This window comes from Eleutherodactylus coqui, chromosome 8 (genome assembly GCF_035609145.1).
Source record: "Eleutherodactylus coqui strain aEleCoq1 chromosome 8, aEleCoq1.hap1, whole genome shotgun sequence".
In the NCBI taxonomy this organism is placed as follows: Eukaryota; Metazoa; Chordata; class Amphibia; order Anura; family Eleutherodactylidae; genus Eleutherodactylus; species Eleutherodactylus coqui.
The window spans coordinates 73,839,733-73,859,847 of NC_089844.1; the positions used below are offsets into that span (position 1 = coordinate 73,839,733).

General features: G+C 41.1%; 1 protein-coding gene across 1 annotated transcript in view; it reads left to right on the top strand.

Annotated features, from left to right (window-relative positions):
- Positions 1-20,115, top strand: part of LOC136577884 (dynein axonemal heavy chain 11-like) — a 390,521-nt gene that overhangs the window by 130,810 nt on the left and 239,596 nt on the right. Inside the window, exons 26-34 of the mRNA XM_066577803.1 lie at positions 1,908-2,064; positions 2,174-2,319; positions 2,615-2,731; positions 8,872-9,010; positions 10,372-10,464; positions 14,470-14,664; positions 15,102-15,179; positions 18,359-18,491; positions 18,575-18,702. Coding sequence (XP_066433900.1) covers positions 1,908-2,064; positions 2,174-2,319; positions 2,615-2,731; positions 8,872-9,010; positions 10,372-10,464; positions 14,470-14,664; positions 15,102-15,179; positions 18,359-18,491; positions 18,575-18,702 — 1,186 coding nt within the window. The remainder of the gene's footprint in view (positions 1-1,907; positions 2,065-2,173; positions 2,320-2,614; positions 2,732-8,871; positions 9,011-10,371; positions 10,465-14,469; positions 14,665-15,101; positions 15,180-18,358; positions 18,492-18,574; positions 18,703-20,115) is intronic.

Here is a 20,115-nt window from a genome sequence, read left to right on the forward strand (position 1 = left end):
GTCGGCTTCCAAGAGGCATTTTCCAACAGGATAATGCTCGGCCGCACACAACAAGGGTTTCAGCATCAGTTCATTCAAAATCACAGCTGACCACCAGAAGTCATCTGCCACAAGAATAGTGCAGCCCATCCCATTCTCACCTGGACATGACAAGCACACTAGGCTGAGTCTTCCTCTTCCCTACTACCCATAGGGGGGAGGGAACTGAAGCAAGTGCGCTTGTCGTGTCCAGGGGAGATTGGTATGGGATGCACTATTTGTGGGGCAGATATTTTCTGGGTAGGTGTAAGGCGGCTGTGGGCTGTTGGGGTAATGTGTGTGTATGTGTGTGCGTGTGTGCATATATGTGTATGTATGTATACATACATACATACATATGTATGTGTATACATACATTGCCCCTACACCCCATCCCTTAGACCTATCCAACGTAATCCATATCTTATCACACCTTATTGTACCCCTAGTGTTGCCATATGGAGGAAGGATAATTTGTGTATGTTTGGTGTATATCTTTGTGTGTGTGTGTGTAGGTATATAAGACAGATGACAGTATTTCTACTGAGGTTTTTGCTGTTTCGTAATTACTTACAGTATTAGAATACTGGTGTCATGTTGATGGTTATTATGTGTTTTGAACTACTCTGATATATTGTTTTTATATAATAGTGTAGCCTATTATGTCTGATGTTTAGTGTTAGTTAAAAAAATATATATTTTATTAACTATGACCAAGTGTTGTGAATCACCATGTGCACATACAGCACAATAAAATATTAGGGGGGCTTCACAGAAGCATGTCAAGAACGTTTGCCTCAACACAATATATTTGCACTCTGAACGAGGTTGATTTGCACACATGTCTGCGCATAGTACTGTACTTTTTGCGCATGCAGGGCCAGTTCACACATGGGCACGACAAGCCCTTTCTGTGGACTAAAAGGCTATTTAGCCTAATGAGGTCCAGATGTGTTCTTTTCACCATGGTTTTGCACAGGTTCACGCATCCCCTTGCGTATTTGCGCACCTCCCATAGACCTCTATTGGGGGCTTTGCTGCACAATACGCAGAAAGCGCACACAAAATATGCTCATGAGAGCGAATCCATTGACATCAATGGGTTCTATTCTCTGTGTATTGCATATATTTCACGCGCGCAAAAACATGCGCAAATACGGTCTTGTGAAGAAGCCCTAATACAAGGGGAAAAGGAGGGAAAGTTAAGCAACCCTTAGTAAGCCTAGAAAGCAGGAATTATTATTTAATTATTCTCCTAGCTCTATACCATTTCGGGGAGCCAGCCAGGAGCTATAGATGTTAAGTGATTAGATACTAATTCATATAATTACTACATTTTGGCAATTAAAGCTAGGAGTTTATTGATATTAATAATCAGTATAGCTTCTGTAACATTTTAGCGAGCCAACCAAGAGCTATTGATATTAATTCATATAATTGCTACAACATTTTGGTGATTAAAGCTCCGAGTTATTGATATGAATTATTGATTGTAATCAATATAACTGCTATTAAGTCAGCCAGAAGCTACTAATAGTAATTATTAACATTAATGGTGTTTCCAGTTTTGTTTTTGACTATCATCAGGCTAGTTTATCAATAATTGATCAGCAGGGAATCGCTGCCTGGGTCCCCACTCATCAGCTGTTCAGCGGGCCGCTGTCATAGTGTACAGAGCCAGAAGCAAACAGCTCTGTATACTTTGTAGTGGCCCGGTTGGGTATTGCAGGCACTGTTCCCTTTTAATTAATGGGGAACCAAGTGAATATGAAGCACAGCTTTTCGGCCTCCCCATCAACTAAACCATAAGCACCATAACTTCGTTTATGGTCCTTTTAGTTCTTGACAGGTTGCTTTTAATTAGATTGAACTTATTGATCTTATTACAGGTGCTATATCACTTTGACCCAGTCTCTTCATCTGGCTATGAGTGGTGCCCTCTCGGGTCCTGCCGGAACAGGAAAGACTGAAACCACCAAAGATCTTGGTCGTGCTCTGGGTATTATGGTTTATGTGTTTAACTGTTCTGAACAAATGGACTATAAGGTGAGAAATAGTGAAACATATTATACACAGTTGTATCCTCGGCTTTAGAATAATGGCTATTATACTTTATACGATTATTGACATTAAAAATATTAATTTGGTTTATTAGTCTTTAGGCAACATCTATAAGGGTTTATGCCAGACTGGTGTCTGGGGATGTTTTGATGAGTTTAACCGTATATCAGTAGAAGTGTTATCTGTAATTGCTGTACAAGTCAAGACAATTCAAGATGCCATCCGACACAACAAGAAAAGGTACAGAAATGACTATACAGTTAATTGATTAATACTGTTTTCATTCATCTCTCACATTCAGTAATACAATACTGCACAAAATAACCTAATGCTGTATATTACAAAATAACAATAATCCTTCTAATTGTTAGTATAATCTGTGTCAATGGATCTGACATTGCTGTCAAAATAATTTACCTACAAATAGACTGCATTATTACCATTAAAGAAACATAATGCAACCCATTTTGTATGTTTCCTATTTCTAAAGAAACAAAAAATGTTATATAAAATCAGTCTATTTCATGTTTTACAGATTTCACTTTCAGGGAGAAACTATTGAGCTGAAAAATACAGTTGGGATTTTTATTACTCTTAATCCAGGTTATGCCGGCCGAGCAGAACTTCCAGAAAATGTCAAAGCACTGTTTCGGTAAATGTGTTAATCGTGCTTATTTTTGACTGCATAGATGGAATATGTACTTTAACTTTATACACCCATAAACAAAGAAAATAATACACCCAGATAGAAATGTCGGATTGCTGCAAAACTCAGCCTGCAGTTATGTCTCAGGCATGGGGGCCACTAGAGGCCATGAAAGTTCTTCCACCATTGCTCTATAAAAAGACTCCCAGAGACTACTTAATGGAATGGTAGAGTTGGAAGGGACCTCCAGGGTCATCTGGTCCAACCCCCTGCTCAATGCAGGATCACTAAATCATCCCAGACAGATGTCTGTCCAGCCTTTGTTTGAACACTTCTATTGAAGAAGAACTCACCACCTCCCTACTTTTGTGTAGTGTACCTCTTGCTCTGCATGCCTCTACGACGCACGCAAAGATATTTTAAGTTAACAGACGTCGAGAGGGGGTGTATCATTGGAATGAGGGATGCAGGATGGCTGGTTTGACAAATTGTCCACCACCTAGGCTGTTCTGACTCAGCTGTTGGGAGGTGTTGGGAGCAGTGGTTATGTGAGAGCACGCACACACGCCAAACAGGTTCCGGATGACCCAGACAAATCACCAGTAGAGAGGATCGTTTGATCCACAGAAAAGTATGAATTGAGCCTACAGTTTTGTTGTCCACCATCCAGACACAGGTAGCACCTTCATTAGAGAACCTGAGGAACACTAAGGCCTTTTTCACACAGGCAACTGCAATATCGCCGCTACAAAATAGTTCAGCTTTCCCACTTTCCGAACAGGAGCTGATGGGCAGCTGGTTTATACTGCATCAATCCTTATACCACACCAGTCACTTTATGTAATCAAGAGTTTATATTCTTACATAATTATAAATTGTGTGTATATAGCTTTAAATGTGTTAATTAGGTGTACTTTCAAGCAAAGCTCTCATGATTGGATAGTTAGCTTTCCCCTAGCTGGGTTTGGTTGCATAGGAGGGTATAGGAGAGGGGTGGCAGAGTTAGTCTTGTCTAGTCCAGGGAAGCCTGAGATAGAAACTGGGAAGGAACCGGGAGAACATCTTTACTGAGTCTAGTCCAGGGAAGCCTGAAATAGAGACCGAGGGGAAGCAAGGAGAAAGCTAGTGCAGTGGGAAGTTGAACATCTAAAGTGGGAGTACTTAAGAGCAAGAAAATTTTAGTAACAGAGGAAAGAGATAAGAGGAGAGCAGAACGAGATCTAAGTCAGCCATTCCTAGGCACCAAGCAAAAAGGAAAGCAAGTTGGTCAGAGTCAGGCCCAGCCAGGGAACAGAGCTAAAATGCAACACACAGAGGATAAATGTATTTCCCTGTATCAAGTCCCTGAGGATGTGGAGTAATTAATGTCGGTAGCTGTAACAGTTTTTACTAAAGTCTGTCAATATGAACTGTATGCAATAAGTCATGTTTATCTCTCATCTGCTCTTGAAGAATTAAACAGTTTTGGTTCACTGTACGACCCGACACCTGGAGTCACTTCCCACCATCTATTCTATCTTCAACATCTGCAAAGGACAGAGGTTGATCCCCTATTTTTCTTTAGTTCTCCACTTTTTATATTTATAATTTTGTTCAGAACAGATCCCTACCTGTACACGGACTGGCATCACGACAAAACAATATCTTCCCCTACCCAACTCCATGGGTAGCGCCTCACTGGGGTATCACCACCTTACCTTGCCTGACCTCGCGGGCAGCATGCAATGCGAACTAAGAAATTTTACCACTGTGTGCAGCCATGCCAGATCACATTTACCACCATGCCTGGACGAACAGCAGAGCCACTATGACTACCATCCTAATTTCCCTTGCTGCCTAACCTCTCCTAGGTCTGGCATGTTGCAGGTTGCCTGAGCAAGAACTGGACATGGTTTAGGCAGGGAAGCTGTCCAGCAGGCTGAACAGCTCAACAGGGAGAAACACCACCGGGAGTACAAGTTGTCCCAGGTTCAAACCTTGACAAGTGCATCGTACTATATCTATAGGAACATGTTCAAGGAGAACACATTGAAGCATATTTATAGAAGCATGTACAAGTAGCATACATTGTACCATATCTATAGGAACATGTACAAGGAGCGCACATTGTACTATAGCTATACATTTTCCCAATGTGACAGATTACTGAGCTATTGTACAGTAAAATAATACTTCTGGTTTTCACACCTCAATAACACCACATATTCCTCTGGTGGCAATATTTGGTACTATATTTTTATTTGAGAAATCTAAACCCTGTCCCTCATTGAGTGTACATGCCAACTTGTATTGGGTTGTGCCTCATAGTTTTTTTTGCTCGAGACCTCTGAAAACCTCTAGTTTAGTTTCAACGGTTTTTATTGAAGGTTTTTTTCTCCAAGAGACAGTAACATACATGGTCTTGTCCCCACGCAGGGGGCTTAAGTTAAGCTGTCTGGTATTATTTAGCTTATAATACAATCTTTTACTCTTGGCATATAATATTGGGAGGGGTTAACAGGGGGAACAGAACAGGGGGTCGTCAGGGATCCACATCTTCCTCATGGTACGATTTATTGAGAATCTTAAAGGGGTTGTCTTGCGGCAAACCTCAAAATTTTACATTACCCCATTCCCCCTGTCACCCCCCTGGCATAAAATAGCAAATTAAAGCGTTTTTTAAACCGCTTGCTACTCACTGATCCGACGAAATAAGGACTTTAAAAAATCTTCTCCCAAAGATGGCCGCCGGTCCTTTCCCAGGGATGCACTGCGGTTTTCTCCCATGGTGCACCGCGGGTCTTCTCCCATGGTGCACCATGGGCTCTGTGCATTCCATTGCCGATTCCAGCCTCCTGATTGGCTGGAATCGGCACACGTGACGGGGCGGAGCTACGATGACGATGCGGTGACCAGCTCTCCGGCACGAGCGGCCCCATTCACCAGGCAGAAGACCGCACAGTGCAAGCGCATCTAAAAAAGCAAGAAGACATCAGAATTAGACGGATCCATGGCGACGGGGACGCTAGCAACGGAGCAGGTAAGTGAATAACTTCTGTATGGCTCATATTTAATGCACGATGTATATTACAAAGTGCATTAACCCCTTGAGTGGCGGGTTTCCTACCACCCTGTCGTGCCCACCAGGGCAGGTTTTTTTAAAATGGTCTAATCATTAAATTTCAACTAATTTTGCAGTTGTGTCTCAAGAGCCATAACTTTTTCATTTTTCCATTGACATGGCCATATAAGGGCTTGTTTTTGCGGGACAAGTTGTGATTTTTTTAAACAGGGGGGAGGAAAAAAAGAAATGGGGAAAAAAGAAAAAAGGGGCCATGTCATTAAGGGGTTAAATAATGTATTAACTTTAGAGATGAGCGAGCACCAAAATGCTCGGGTGCTCGTTACTCGAGTCGAACTTTCAGTGATGCTCGAGAGTTCGTTTCGAGTAACGAACCCCATTGAAGTCAATGGGTGACTCGAGCATTTTTGTATATCGCCGATGCTCGCTAAGGTTTTCATTTGTGAAAATCTGCAAAACACAAGAAAGTGATGGAAACGACACAGAAACGAATAGGGCAGGCGAGGAGCTACATTTTGGGCTACATCTCAAGTTCCCAGGTCCCACTATTAAGCCACAATAGTGGCAAGAGTGAGACCCCCCCCCGCCACTGTCAGCGTAAAGATCGTTCTCCTCTGCCACAACTGTAACAGCCCTCACTCACCCATTCATGAATTCATGAATGGGTGTGAGTGAGGGATGCCTCTGATTGGTCAGGCTGTGACCAATCAGAGGCATCTCATTCAGCAGGCGGGGATTTTAAATCCCCGGCTGCAGAATACTACTCACAGCTATTTAGAGCAGTTCAGGAGAACTGCAGCCTGCCGCGCTGAACTCCGTCTGCCGGGACCAGGTAAGTATATATATATTTTTTATTTTTACACATTTCTGGATGAATTGCAGGGTAGGGCTTATATATTTAACCCCTTCCCGACAATTCATCCCGCGATCGCCGGCAGCCCATTGCTTTCAATGGAGTTGGCTGTATTGCCGGCTCCATTGAATTCAATGGGCTAACATCGTTCTGCCGGGACCAGGTGAGTATATATATATTTTTTATTTTTACACATTTCTAGATGAATTGCAGGGAAGGGCTTATATATTTAAGCTCTTCCCGACAATTCATCCCGCGTACGCCGGCAGCCCATTGCTTTCAATAGAGCCGGCTGTATTGCCGGCTCCATTGAATTCAATGGTCAGTGCTCGTTTAATCGAGACGAGTACCGCGTGGTGCTCGTCTGGAGTAACGAGCATCTCGAGCACCCTAATACTCGAACGAGCATCAAGCTCGGACGAGTATGCTCACTCATCTCTAATTAACTTCCTTCTCTGGGTCATTACGACGCATGGATACCACATGTGTAATTGTATTTTTGATTTTTTACAAAGTAAAGGGAGACAAGTGTTTTTATAATTTTTTTTTTTCATAATTTTTTACCTTTTTTTATTTTTTTATTTATTTTTTTTGTCCCTTTAGGGGACTTCCACAGGGACCCATCAGGACCCCTGATCACATTCCAGGGGTCCGATGGTGACAGCCCTTTACATGCTGCAGTCACATAGACTGCAGCATGTAAAGGGTTAACACAGCAGAGATCGGAGGTTTTCTCTGATCTCTGCTGTAAGAGCAGGTACCTAGCTGTCCTCTCACAGCCAAGCACCAAGCTCTCCCTGCCACAGAGACCATCGGCTTGCTTCTGACAAGCCGATGGTCTCTATGGCAACCTGTAAACAAAGCAGGAGGTTGCCGACATATCGGCAATATCTTCTGCTGGTTTTTCAAAGCCCTTGCAGTGCTCTCTGTGGGTCTGTGCAGGCAGAGCACACTGTCACAGCTTGTGGCATTGTGCTCTGCAGCTCCCATAGTGATACATAGCCCGGAAATCTTCCGGGCTATGTCACTATGAGCAGTGGAGCTCGTCCCGGAAAATTTCCGGGCGTGCCACTCAAGGGGTTAATATGGCCATACAGAAGGGTATAACCCCACTTGCTTTCGCGAGACAACCCCTTTAAGTCAGTTTGTGTTATAAATTTTTAGGTGGTGGAGGAAATATTATGTAGCCCTGGAATCGCTAGGTAATTTATCCACAGTTGCCATGTGGTCAGGAAATTTGTTAACGTATCCGTCCGGATAGCATGGATTCTTTCGGATAGCATAATTGTAGAGATTCTGTTTGTCACCTCTGAAAAGGAGAGGTTCGGTGTTTTCCATTTGGAGGCGATGTGGATCCTTGCGGCCATACAAATAACTTGAATAAGCTTATGGGCTTTAAATCTAGTTCCAGGTTCACGATTTCCCAGAAGGAACATTGTGGGTGACTTGGGTATCTGGCCAATGAACATGCGTTTTAACAGGTTGTGTATCTGCGTCCATAATTTTGCCACCTCCGGGCAGGACCACCAGATGTGGGTCATACTGCCCACAGCCTGGCACCCCCTGAAGCAAAGTGGAGAGGAGGATGGGAACAGACAGTGTAGCCTCTGTGGTACCAAGTATGTCCTGTGTAGTATTTTGACTGATGTTTCCACAAGAGTGACCTGTTGGCTACCCTTTGTGATTGTAGTGCAACAGTGTCGCCATCTTTCTAAAGACATCTCTACTCCCATATCCTCCTCCCACCTTTTCATAAAGGATAGTTTTTCTTCGGTCTCAGGTTTGTTTAGCATATTATAAATGTTTGCGAGGGTTCCTCTTTGGGAAGGGTGAAAACCTCTAGTTTAATTATGATTACCTTGTATTTTCCATATGAATTTTTCAGTCTTTTTAAGAGCTTTGCTTACCTTCATACAATGGGAACTATTATTGTGTACTTCTACTGTAAACCATCTGTCCCGCTCATGTTATGGACACACCATTTTTATTCACTGTGAGTCAGCAAATATTGTATGAATGCAAGCAGAATATTAAAAGCATTAAGACATTATTACAGAAAGTACAGTACATTGCAAAAGTGTATCATTTCAATACTCTCTGAACAACATTTATTTGCTGAAACTGTAAAATACCCTTGTAATAGGAAGACTCCATTTTAGTGAGAAAGTGGATATATATTTTTAGCTATCTTTTTTTGAAACATTTCTCTGCTTTTGCCTTTTCTCCTTATAGTCCATGTGCGATGGTTATTCCAGATTTTGAATTTATATGTGAAATAATGTTAGTGGCAGAAGGATTTGTGGATGCTCGAATGCTGTCAAGAAAGTTCATTAGTTTGTATACTCTGTGTCGCCAACTCCTCTCTAAACAGGTAATAAACAACAAGATGGTTTGGGGATTTAGGTAAGATTTAAAGGGTATTATCTGGGGACAACATTTTTTTTATAAATCTGCTCAGGCTGCTATGAAAGAAGTTATACTCATTCCCTTACTGCTTCCACTCTGCCAGTGCCTAGTTCCCTTGCCGCTTTTCACTCTTGGCTTCCGCAAGGCAGTGATGATGTCACCCAAACCAGGACCATGTGACCACTACAGCCAATCACCGTCTCACTTTGACTGGTGACTAGCTGCAGAGATTTCATGTTCCTGTGTTGGGATGTCATCACTTTGCAGCTGGGAGTGAAGAGCAGCGGAGGACAGGGCATAAATGGAAGCAGCAGGGGAGGTGAGCATGGCTTCTTTTCATTTTTTTCAGCAGTTTGAGCAACTTTATAAAACACCCTTTAACTACAGATTTTGTGGCTAATAAATGAAAGAATAATAGAACATGGCAGTTAGAACATGAATTGCTGATGATACGCATCTACAAATATGATATGGATGGATAACTGAGAAATATCAATTAATTATTGCACTTTGAAGTTGTAGCAGGGACAGTACATTAGAGAACAACAATACATGTCTAGGTCTGGAAGCAGGTTAGGAGTCCAATGGCTGAAACAATCTTAATGGAAGTTGATTGTTGAAGCAAGCATAGTCAACTAACAGTACAGGTTTGGTACACAGCAAGCAACAGGAGTTTATAGTGTAAGCAACACAACACCAATAAACTAGAAAAAGAGTAGTAAGCACAATAGTCTCTAGAGTGGGACTTCTATAGGACACAGGGGACTCTGGGTTCAAATTCTGACAATATATCAGCTTAGGAACTGCTGCTCTTTCCCTATATCTTCCAGTTCATGACACCATTCTTATGCCTAAGCAGTAGTTTTCTGTGCTCCCATTAGTTATAAAGGTATGCTCTCTCTGCCTGGACATTATTTCTCTATCTACCTGTGTTGACCTGTGCCTATATTCCTGTTCTTGACCAGTGTGCCCCCCAGATGTCTTGCTTGCATGACTACGATTCTGCCTTCCAACTCTCTAGTGCACTTTCTGTCAGTTGTTGCTATTTCAAACTACTAGGGGAATTGTACAATTCCAGGTTGCCCTGCCTGGTTCCAATCCACCAAATCCAATAGTAAACCAGTGGTTCATTTTCTGATTCATTACACTAGATTTTTTTTTTGCATATCATATATCCAGTACCCCTGAAATGGCTCAGTTCTCAGCATCTCACCTTTTTTGGCCTATCTAGGAAATCTTTTTTAAGACTGAAGTCTACTTTATTTTTCCTTGAGCTATAAACTGAAGTTGGATAGATTGTGTAACAAAACCAACAATGTCTTTTAGGATCATTATGATTGGGGCCTAAGAGCAATAAAGTCTGTGTTAGTGGTGGCTGGATCACTGAAGCGGGAGGACAGGAGCCGACCTGAAGACCAGGTGTGTTCTTTGATATTTTTTGTTTAAAGGTTTTAGCAGAGGACAGATGTCTTTTCTCTTTGCTCAGAGTTCAGTGTTGGTTGTGACTATCCCGATAATGCTGATAATTATAAGCAATGAGTGGCTGACCATTCATAATTGCTGCCATAGGGATACACAGCTTCATAACACTTCCTGCACTGCTTACCTCCAGTGCAACAAAGGATTAGGATTAGAGATGAGCGAGCGTACTCGCTAAGGCAAATTACTCGAGCGAGTATTGCCATTTTCGAATACATGCCCGCTCATGCCAAAAGATTCGGGGGCCGGCGGGGGTGAGCAGTGATTTGTGGGAGTAAGCATGGGGGAGTGGTGGGGAGAGAGAGAGAGTGAGATCTCCCCCCCATTCCTCTCCGCTCTCCCCAGCCGGCCCCCGAATCTTTTGGCACGAGCGGGCATGTACTCCAAAAAGGCAATACTCGCTCGAGTAATTTGCCTTAGCGAGTACGCTCGCTCATCTCTAATTAGGATATAAAATTAAGTATGCCTAATCATTGTCATCCTCAGCAGTAGATTTTAGGAGATAGTCTAACTACCACCATGCACATTCAATTTTTGGCAGATTTAAGATTTAAAGTGACCCTCTGATCTGTTGGTTCCAGGTCCTGTTTCAGCTGTCCAAGACGGCCGATGCAAACTTTTGACTACATGATTCCTACAGTGCATTGGTAGTGTTAGACTACTAATTCACTATACCTGCTCTCTGATTAGCCAGAGTTGGTCACATGATCAGCACTGTTCAATCAGAGGGCAGTGCACACTGTGCATTAGGTAGCTAGAAAATTGCAGTAGCCATCTTGGACGGCTGAAAACAGGATCCCGAACTGGTGAATTGGAGGGACATTGGCAAAAAAACACCAGCAGGTAACATACACTTTCCCCTTTGGTCCCGGGACAGAATTTTGTCCAGAAACCAGTGAGTCAGTTTAAGGTTAGATGCCTATGTTAGCACATGCAGAAGCTGGAGACATTGATGATTTTCCAAATTTTGCATGTAACATTCATAATCTATATATATATATATAAAGCTGAAAGCCCTGACTGACTGACTGACTGACTGACTGACTGACTGACTGACTGACTGACTGACTGACTGACTCACTGACTGACTGACTGACTGACTGACTCGCCAAAAGTTCCCCAACTTCCCGATATCGTAGAAACATGAATTTTGGCAAGAGCATAGATTATCTCCAAAATAGGAAAAGTAATTGGGTCCCAACTCGATTATTCAATTCTAGCGCAAAAGAATTGGCGTCGAAATTTTACGTACGGAATGTAATAGAAACGGGAAATTTGGCCCGAGCATTGATTATGTCACACATGGGAAAAGCTAATGGGTCCCAATTCCATTATTAAATTCTAGCGCAAAAGAATTAGCGTCCAAATTTTACGTGCGGAATGTAATTTTTTCACTTTGCGGTGTCATAGAAACGGGAAATTTGGCCCGAGCATTGATTATGTCACACATAGGAAAAGCTAATGGGTCCCAACTCCATTATTCAATTCTAGCGCAAAAGAATTGGCGTCCAAATTTTACGTACGGAATGTAATTTTTTCACTTTCCGGTGTCATAGAAACGGGAAATTTGGCACGAGCATTGATTATGTCATAAATAGGAAAAGCTAATGGGTCCCAACTCCATTATTCAATTCTATGCGCAAAAGAATTGGCGTCGAAATTTTACGTACGGAATGTAATAGAAACGGGAAATTTGGCACGAGCATTGATTATGTCACACATAGGAAAAGCTAATGGGTCCCAACTCGATTATTAAATTCTAGCGCAAAAGAATTGGCGTCCAAATTTTACGTACGGAATGTAATTTTTTCACTTTGCGGTGTCATAGAAACGGGAAATTTGGCACGAGCATTGATTATGTCATAAATAGGAAAAGCGAATGGGTCCCAACTCGATTATTCAATTCTAGCGCAAAAGAATTGGCGTCGAAATTTTACGTACGGAATGTAATTTTTTCACTTTGCGGTGTCATAGAAACGTGAAATTTGGCACGAGCATTGATTATGTCATAAATAGGAAAAGCTAATGGGTCCAAACTCGATTATTCAATTCTATGCGCAAAAGAATTAGCGTCCAAATTTTACGTACGGAATGTAATTTTTTCCCTTTCCGGTGTCTTAGAAACAGGAAATTTGGCACGAGCATTGATTATGTCATAAATAGGAAAAGCTAATGGGTCCCAACACCATTATTCAATTCTATGCGCAAAAGAATTAGCGTCCAAATTTTACGTGCGGAATGTAATTTTTTCACTTTGCGGTGTCATAGAAACGTGAAATTTGGCACGAGCATTGATTATGTCATAAATAGGAAAAGCTAATGGGTCCCAACTCAATTATTCAATTCTAGCGCAAAAGAATTAGCGTCCAAATTTTACGTGCGGAATGTAATTTTTTCACTTTGCGGTGTCATAGAAACGTGAAATTTGGCACGAGCATTGATTATGTCATAAATAGGAAAAGCTAATGGGTCCCAACTCAATTATTCAATTCTAGCGCAAAAGAATTAGCGTCCAAATTTTACGTACGGAATGTAATTTTTTCACTTTCCGGTGTCATAGAAACGTGAAATTTGGCACGAGCATTGATTATGTCATAAATAGGAAAAGCTAATGGGTCCCAACTCAATTATTCAATTCTAGCGCAAAAGAATTAGCGTCCAAATTTTACGTACGGAATGTAATTTTTTCACTTTCCGGTGTCATAGAAACGTGAAATTTGGCACGAGCATTGATTATGTCATAAATAGGAAAAGCTAATGGGTCCCAACTCAATTATTCAATTCTAGCGCAAAAGAATTAGCGTCCAAATTTTACGTACGGAATGTAATTTTTTCACTTTCCGGTGTCATAGAAACGTGAAATTTGGCACAAGCATTGATTATGTCATAAATAGGAAAAGCTAATGGGTCCAAACTCGATTATTCAATTCTATGCGCAAAAGAATTAGCGTCCAAATTTTACATACGGAATGTAATTTTTTCACTTTCCGGTGTCATAGAAACGGGAAATTTGGCACGAGCATTGATTATGTCATAAATAGGAAAAGCTAATGGGTCCCAACTCCATTATTCAATTCTATGCGCAAAAGAATTAGCGTCCAAATTTTACATACGGAATGTAATTTTTTCACTTTCCGGTGTCATAGAAACGGAAAATTTGGCACGAGCATTGATTATGTCATAAATAGGAAAAGCTAATGGGTCCCAACTCGATTATTCAATTCTAAGCGCAAAAGAATTAGTGTCCAAATTTTACATATCTAATTCTCTCACTTCCTGATGTCATTTTATATGAAGGAAACGTCGCATGGTTACCTCCACGTGGTGTTTCCTGGGTAACGCACAGAACTATGCAAAATGGTGAACATATTTTTTTTCCTCAGTATCTCTAAAGTAACCACGACTTCATAAGCTTTTCCGTGTGAACACCAGATAAACACCAGTACCAAATTAACTCGGGCGAAGCCGGGTATATCAGCTAGTATTCTAGAAACAGCAGTTTCAATTGCAGAAGAATATTCATTACACATTAAAGCTACATATACATTACGGTGGCAACCCTGTGTATACATTGTAACTCCATACTGCAAATATTAATAATTGGAAGTGGCTTAGGAGACCTACGTTTTATCATCTGCTATATATTCAATACAACGACCTTGAAAATAATAGTATGAACAATAACATGACCTTCTATTTGTTTTGTATATTACATGGATATAGTATATATTTCTTAATGTATCCATACATATACATTAGGAAATATTTCACACAATATAATAGTTGCAAGGTGATCCGTTGTGCACAAGAAACAGCTTGAGACTAACAAGCCATATGTGTCCTAATTGTCCGAGGACGACTTCCTCATAACATTTGTTCATTTTATGCCTTATGTTATGCTGTGTTATCATTGCATATAATTATGATGTTGTTCCCTCTTCTTAGGTTTTGATGAGAGCCCTCAGGGACTTCAATCTTCCTAAGATAGTAACCAATGATGTTACAATCTTTCTGGGTCTCATCAGTGACTTGTTCCCATTGCTGGAAGTACCCAGGAAAAAAGACGTGAAGTTGGAACAGATGGTCCGCCAGTCCATTGCCGAGCTGCACCTGCAGCCAGAGGAGAACTTTATTCTTAAGGTGGAAATAATGGCTTTCTGCTTAGTGTATTGTACGCTGTAAATGTGCTGATGGAAGGCTATAATGATCACTGTTGTTTGATGCCTATGGTAGTCAGCATCTGGCTAATGCTTTTAATAGCTCAGGTAATAAATAAAATCTTCACACCACTTTTTTTTTATTTCGAGGAGTTTAACTATTAGTACAGTATATTGTATGGGGGAGTAGGCTTCGGTTCTAGGATGCTGTATAGAGAGAGTATAAGTAACACCTACTTAGAATAGTGAATTTTCTCTGTCTACTGGCTGAAATTCAGTTTCAGTTTTGTATCCCATTGTCATTTCTACAGGAAATATATTTTTTTTAAGATTGAAACATTTCAGCAATAATTTAACATATAGAATATTGACTTGAGTGCCTCTTTGAGTTATGTCATTTTCTGCATGTTTTTGCCTTAGATTACCCAGTTGGAAGAGCTGCTAGAGGTCCGTCATTCTGTATTTGTTGTTGGGAATGCAGGAACAGGCAAGAGCACGGTACGTGGAAAATAATATTTTATAGATTAGCTGAAATGTAAATTCTGTATTATTCCTAGCAGGATGTGAAGAATAAAATATTACGTATCAGATATGCATTATCAGGATACAGAAATGCTTCTTTTTCCCAATTCCTCCAAACTCTCATTCTATTATATCTATCTGTCATCATCTGTCTCTACATTTCTAATATCTATCTATGAAATATATATATATATATATACAGTATATATATATATATATATGATTTTTTTATATTTCTATGCAATCAACTATATATCTCTATCCGCTTATTCATGTAATATCTGTCTCTGGGAGTTCTTTAACCCCTTCCCTCCCCATGACGTAAGGGTACATCATGGGAGCGGGGTACTTCCCGCAAAATGATGTACCCTTACGTTATAGGCATAGCGTGAGATCATGACAGATCTCGCGCTATCCCGCAGCGGGAGCCGGCTATCACTGATAACCGGCCTCCCTCTGCAGCAGCGGGGGTGCATCGGAGATGCGCCCCCTGCTGTTAACCCCTTCCCTGCCTGGCATTGGAGGGGTTCACAGAGGAAGCGCGCTCCCTCTGGGAAGTTGCCGGGCTCTCGCGATATAATTGCAGAGAGCCTGGCTGGTTGCCATGGCAACAGGACGCCAGACATCAGCGTCCTGTGTTGCCAGAGCCTATGATCGCTGTATAAGCGATAAGGCATGGCAGGACAGAAGTCCTGCCATGCCTTATCACAGCGCTCATCAGTGCTGTGCTTTAAGTCCCCCAGAGGGACACAAACTGTGTAAAAAAAGATAATAAAAATGTCCAAAAAAGAAAAATGTAGAAAAAAACCCTTTTTTTATGCTTTTTCTCATATTAGCATAAAAAAAAAGTTAAAAAAAAAATTAAATGGCATATATTTGGTATCAACGCATCCGTAACAACATGTGCAATAAGTTGCACATGCTTTTTATTCTGCACGGCAAAAAGCGTAAGAAAAAACGCTTAAAAACAGAGGCAAAATGCTAATTTTTAGCATTTTGCCTCCCAAAAAATGCAGTAAAAGTGATCAAAAAGCCGTATATTCCCCAAAATGGTACCGATAAAAACGACAGCTCGTCTCGCAAAAGATAAGCCCACAGAGAGCTCCGTACATAGAAAAATAAAAAAGTAACAGGACTTTGAATGCAGCGATTTAGAAAAAAATTTTTTTCAAAAAAAGGGTTTTTATTGCAGAAAAGTGGAAAAACCTAAAAAAAATATAAGAATTTTTTTATTGTTGTAACCGTACCGACCCGCAGAAAAAATGTATTGTGTTATTTTTGCTGCATGATTAACGCTGTAAAAAAAAACCCAAAAAAATCTATGGCAGAATTGATGCGTTTTCTCTCCCTGTTATCATAAAAAAAAAAATAAAAGTTTTACAATATAGTCTATGTACCCAAAAATGGCACCATCAAAAACTACAGTTCGCCATGCAAAAAACAAGCCCTTATACGGCTGCGTCGACGGAAAAGTAAAAAAGTTATGGCTTTTGAAAAATGGAGATGAAAATCCGCCAAAAATCATTGTGTCCTTAAGCCCAAAATAGACCGTGTCCTTAAGGGGTTAAGGTACGCTGCTTTAGCATGAATAGTAGTTCCATAATATAAATTAAAAAGTTTTGACGTAATTACATTATATTAGGGATTTGCCATTAATACATTTAAGAGGGTTTGGGTTTTGCCAGAAACAGCGCCACTCTTGGCCATGGGTTGCTTTGGTATTGCACTTTAAGGGGCTGTAATATCAGACATTGCCCATGGACTGGATTGGTACTGTTGTATAAAAAATGAATATAAACTTTTTTTTTAAATTTTGTGTCTAAACGCATCCAAGATTCACTTTTAGGCCTTAGTCACACGGGTGTTTTTTCACGCGATTTGCGGATCGCATGACAGATGCGCATCCGCAAATCGCGTGACCGGGGGCCGAAAAATCGCCCGAAAAAACTGCTCCTAGCCGCGTTTCATTAGAAACGGGCCGGAGCTGTCCAGCGCATTGAATTCAATGGAGCCGGCAATACAGCTGGCTCCATTGAAAGCAATGGGCTGCGGGCGATCTCACGATGAATTTTCATCCAGAAATGTGTAAAAATAAAAAAAATATATATACTCACCTGGTCCCAGCAGACGGAGTTCAGCCGCGGCGGCCGGCAGTTCTCCTGAACTGCTCTGAGTAGTATTCAGCAGCCAGGGCTTTAAAATCCCCGCCTGCTGAATGAGCTGCCTCTGATTGGTCACAGCCTCACCAATCAGAGGCAGCTCTCACTCACACCCATTCATGATTTCATGCATGGGTGAGTGCTGCCTCTGATTGGCTCAGCGCTGTTACAGCTGTGGCAGAGGAGAATGATTTGTCTAGTATATGTTCTCAATGGGGTCGGCGCTGCTGCCACCGGCCCCATTGAGCGCATATAGAGAAGAGAACAGGAATCGCAGATCGCAGATAGGTGCGATCTGCGATTTCTGTTTTCGATAATTTATTGGACGAGCGCATAAAAAGCGCTCATGTGTCCGATACCATTGCAAAGCTAGGGTTTTATAAAATCGCCGGACGCATGCGCAAATCGTGCTAAAAAATGCCCGTCTGACTGAGGCCTTAAAGCAAACCTCAAGTTTCGGGGCAAAATTCTGTCCTGGGATCGAAGTGAGGAGGGTGTACATTACCTGTAGTTTATTGTGTCAGCTGTCGTTCAGGGTGTCATTTTTGGGTGGCCAAGATGGCCACTGCCATTTTCTAATTACACTATATACTGTTCTGTGATTGAGAACAACATTGGTCATGTGAGCAGCACTGGCCAATCACAGCGTAGGTAGTTCTCATACTACCAATGAACTATGGACGATTTGGTAGTCTAAAGATGGTGGTGGACATTTTGGCCATTGTAAAATTGGACCTTGAACTGTTGGAACCAAAAACGAGTTGGAAACAAAATCAAGTCACAAAAAAGTCACAGTAATTTGTTTGTCTTTTAGAATGTGATTTTTCGTACTTTTTATATTTCCATAACATTATCTCCAATTTCTTTTATAGTAATGGTTGTTCCTCCTGCATTCCTTTCTCCCTTGAAATGTATGATATTTCATAATACCCCACCTGAGCTCTTCACCTTTTTATTAGTAGATTCCATTGATTAGTACATCCATGTCTTCCACAGATCCTTAAGACTTTACATAGAACATATTACAATATGAAGCTAAAGCCCATGTGGCATGATATCAATCCTAAAGCCGTGACTACTGATGAGCTCTTTGGATTTCTTCATCCTTCAACCCGGGAGTGGAAAGATGGTGATTATTACAGTAGTACAATAAGACTGGCTGCTGCGATAATCTGTAGCTATAGATATTTTTATAATAGTTTGTATTTCTAGGGCTATTTTCTTTTACAATGAGAGAACTCTTCATCAACCCTCACGACGGTCCAAAGTGGATTGTCCTGGATGGAGATATTGATCCGATGTGGATTGAATCATTGAATACTGTCATGGATGATAACAAGGTTTGTAAACCTCCTGTTTTCTTTATAGTAAAGTTATGTACATGTAGCTTTTTTGCCAAATAGAGGAAGACAAAGTGAGTCACACGGTATTTTTTCCATTGAAATTAGTTATCTTGTTATTCATATGTATATTTACCCCAATTTTTCCATATCTTCACATTGGAGTCTCATAGGAAATAGTAGATGCATATATGAAAGTTGTACTCTCCAGAATAGTTCAATAATCATCTAGGTTATTGCAAAGGAACATACTAGATTCATTTTACAAATTGCTAATGAGCTCACACCTTGCATAATATTGCCTTTATTTTCCAGCTCTCCCGACATGTCTGATTTACGAGCAGGGGGCTGAGAAGTTCTCAGTCCAACCAAAAAGGAAATGAGCTAGAAGCATGAAACTTTAATGCTATTCAACATATTTCCTCTGAAATTCAACACACTTGTTATATTGTTCCTGAGGTTTCTTTCACCCTTCCAAAAAGAACTCGGATGTTTGGTCACTGCAAAACTGCTCTGTTGCTGCTAACACCTATGAATCATTCAAACATTTGCACCCCTTTAAGTTTTTCTTAGGTTTGAAAATAGGTAATAGCCTGACGGAGCAAGATCTCAAGTAGAGCAGATGGTCTATATAAAGAATCCATAAATCCTTCAAAAGATTCATTGTCTTAGCAGCCTTCTGTGAAGAAACATCGTCCTGAAGAAGAAGCACACCTTTTGCAGTTTTCCATATCTTTTTTTTAAAGGGAACCTTTCATGTCCCCACAGCATAAAGTAAGTTACGGTGCTATTAGAAAACATGACAAGGAGCCGGGTGCCATATTTTTTATACTCACCTGCTCCCTGGATTCAGCGGTGTCTCCTCTCTGAAGTTAGCCCATGGCACGAAAATGTGACTCTTTTTTCAGTTTCCCGTGTGCGCATCCTCCTATACAAGTCTATGAGAGAGAATAGGCCATGGGCCAACTTCAGAGGTGGGACACCGCTGGATCTATGGAGCAGGTAAATATAAAAAATACAGCACCCAGCTACCTGCCACGTCCCCTAATAGCACCATATCTTAGTTTATGGTGCTGTCGGGACATAAAAGGTTATCTTTAAGTCTGGCCTTTAATTTTTCCTGCAAGTGACAGTAGCATTCTGCATTGATGGTTTGGTCCTTCTGAAGATACAGTAAGTCCCCTACTTGCGAACGTTCAAGTTAGGAGCTTCGCCAGATACGAACAAACCTGTCTGTAGGTATGATGTAATGCCATACCAATGCATCATACTGTAGAGCGATCAGACAGGCATTCTATTAAGTCATGCCATAGGCACCCCTTGATAGGCATTCTGCATAGGCAGCCCTGGGGCCATTCAGAAGGCCCCCGGCTACTGTGACAACTGCATGGCAACCCACGCTCTTATCGCGGG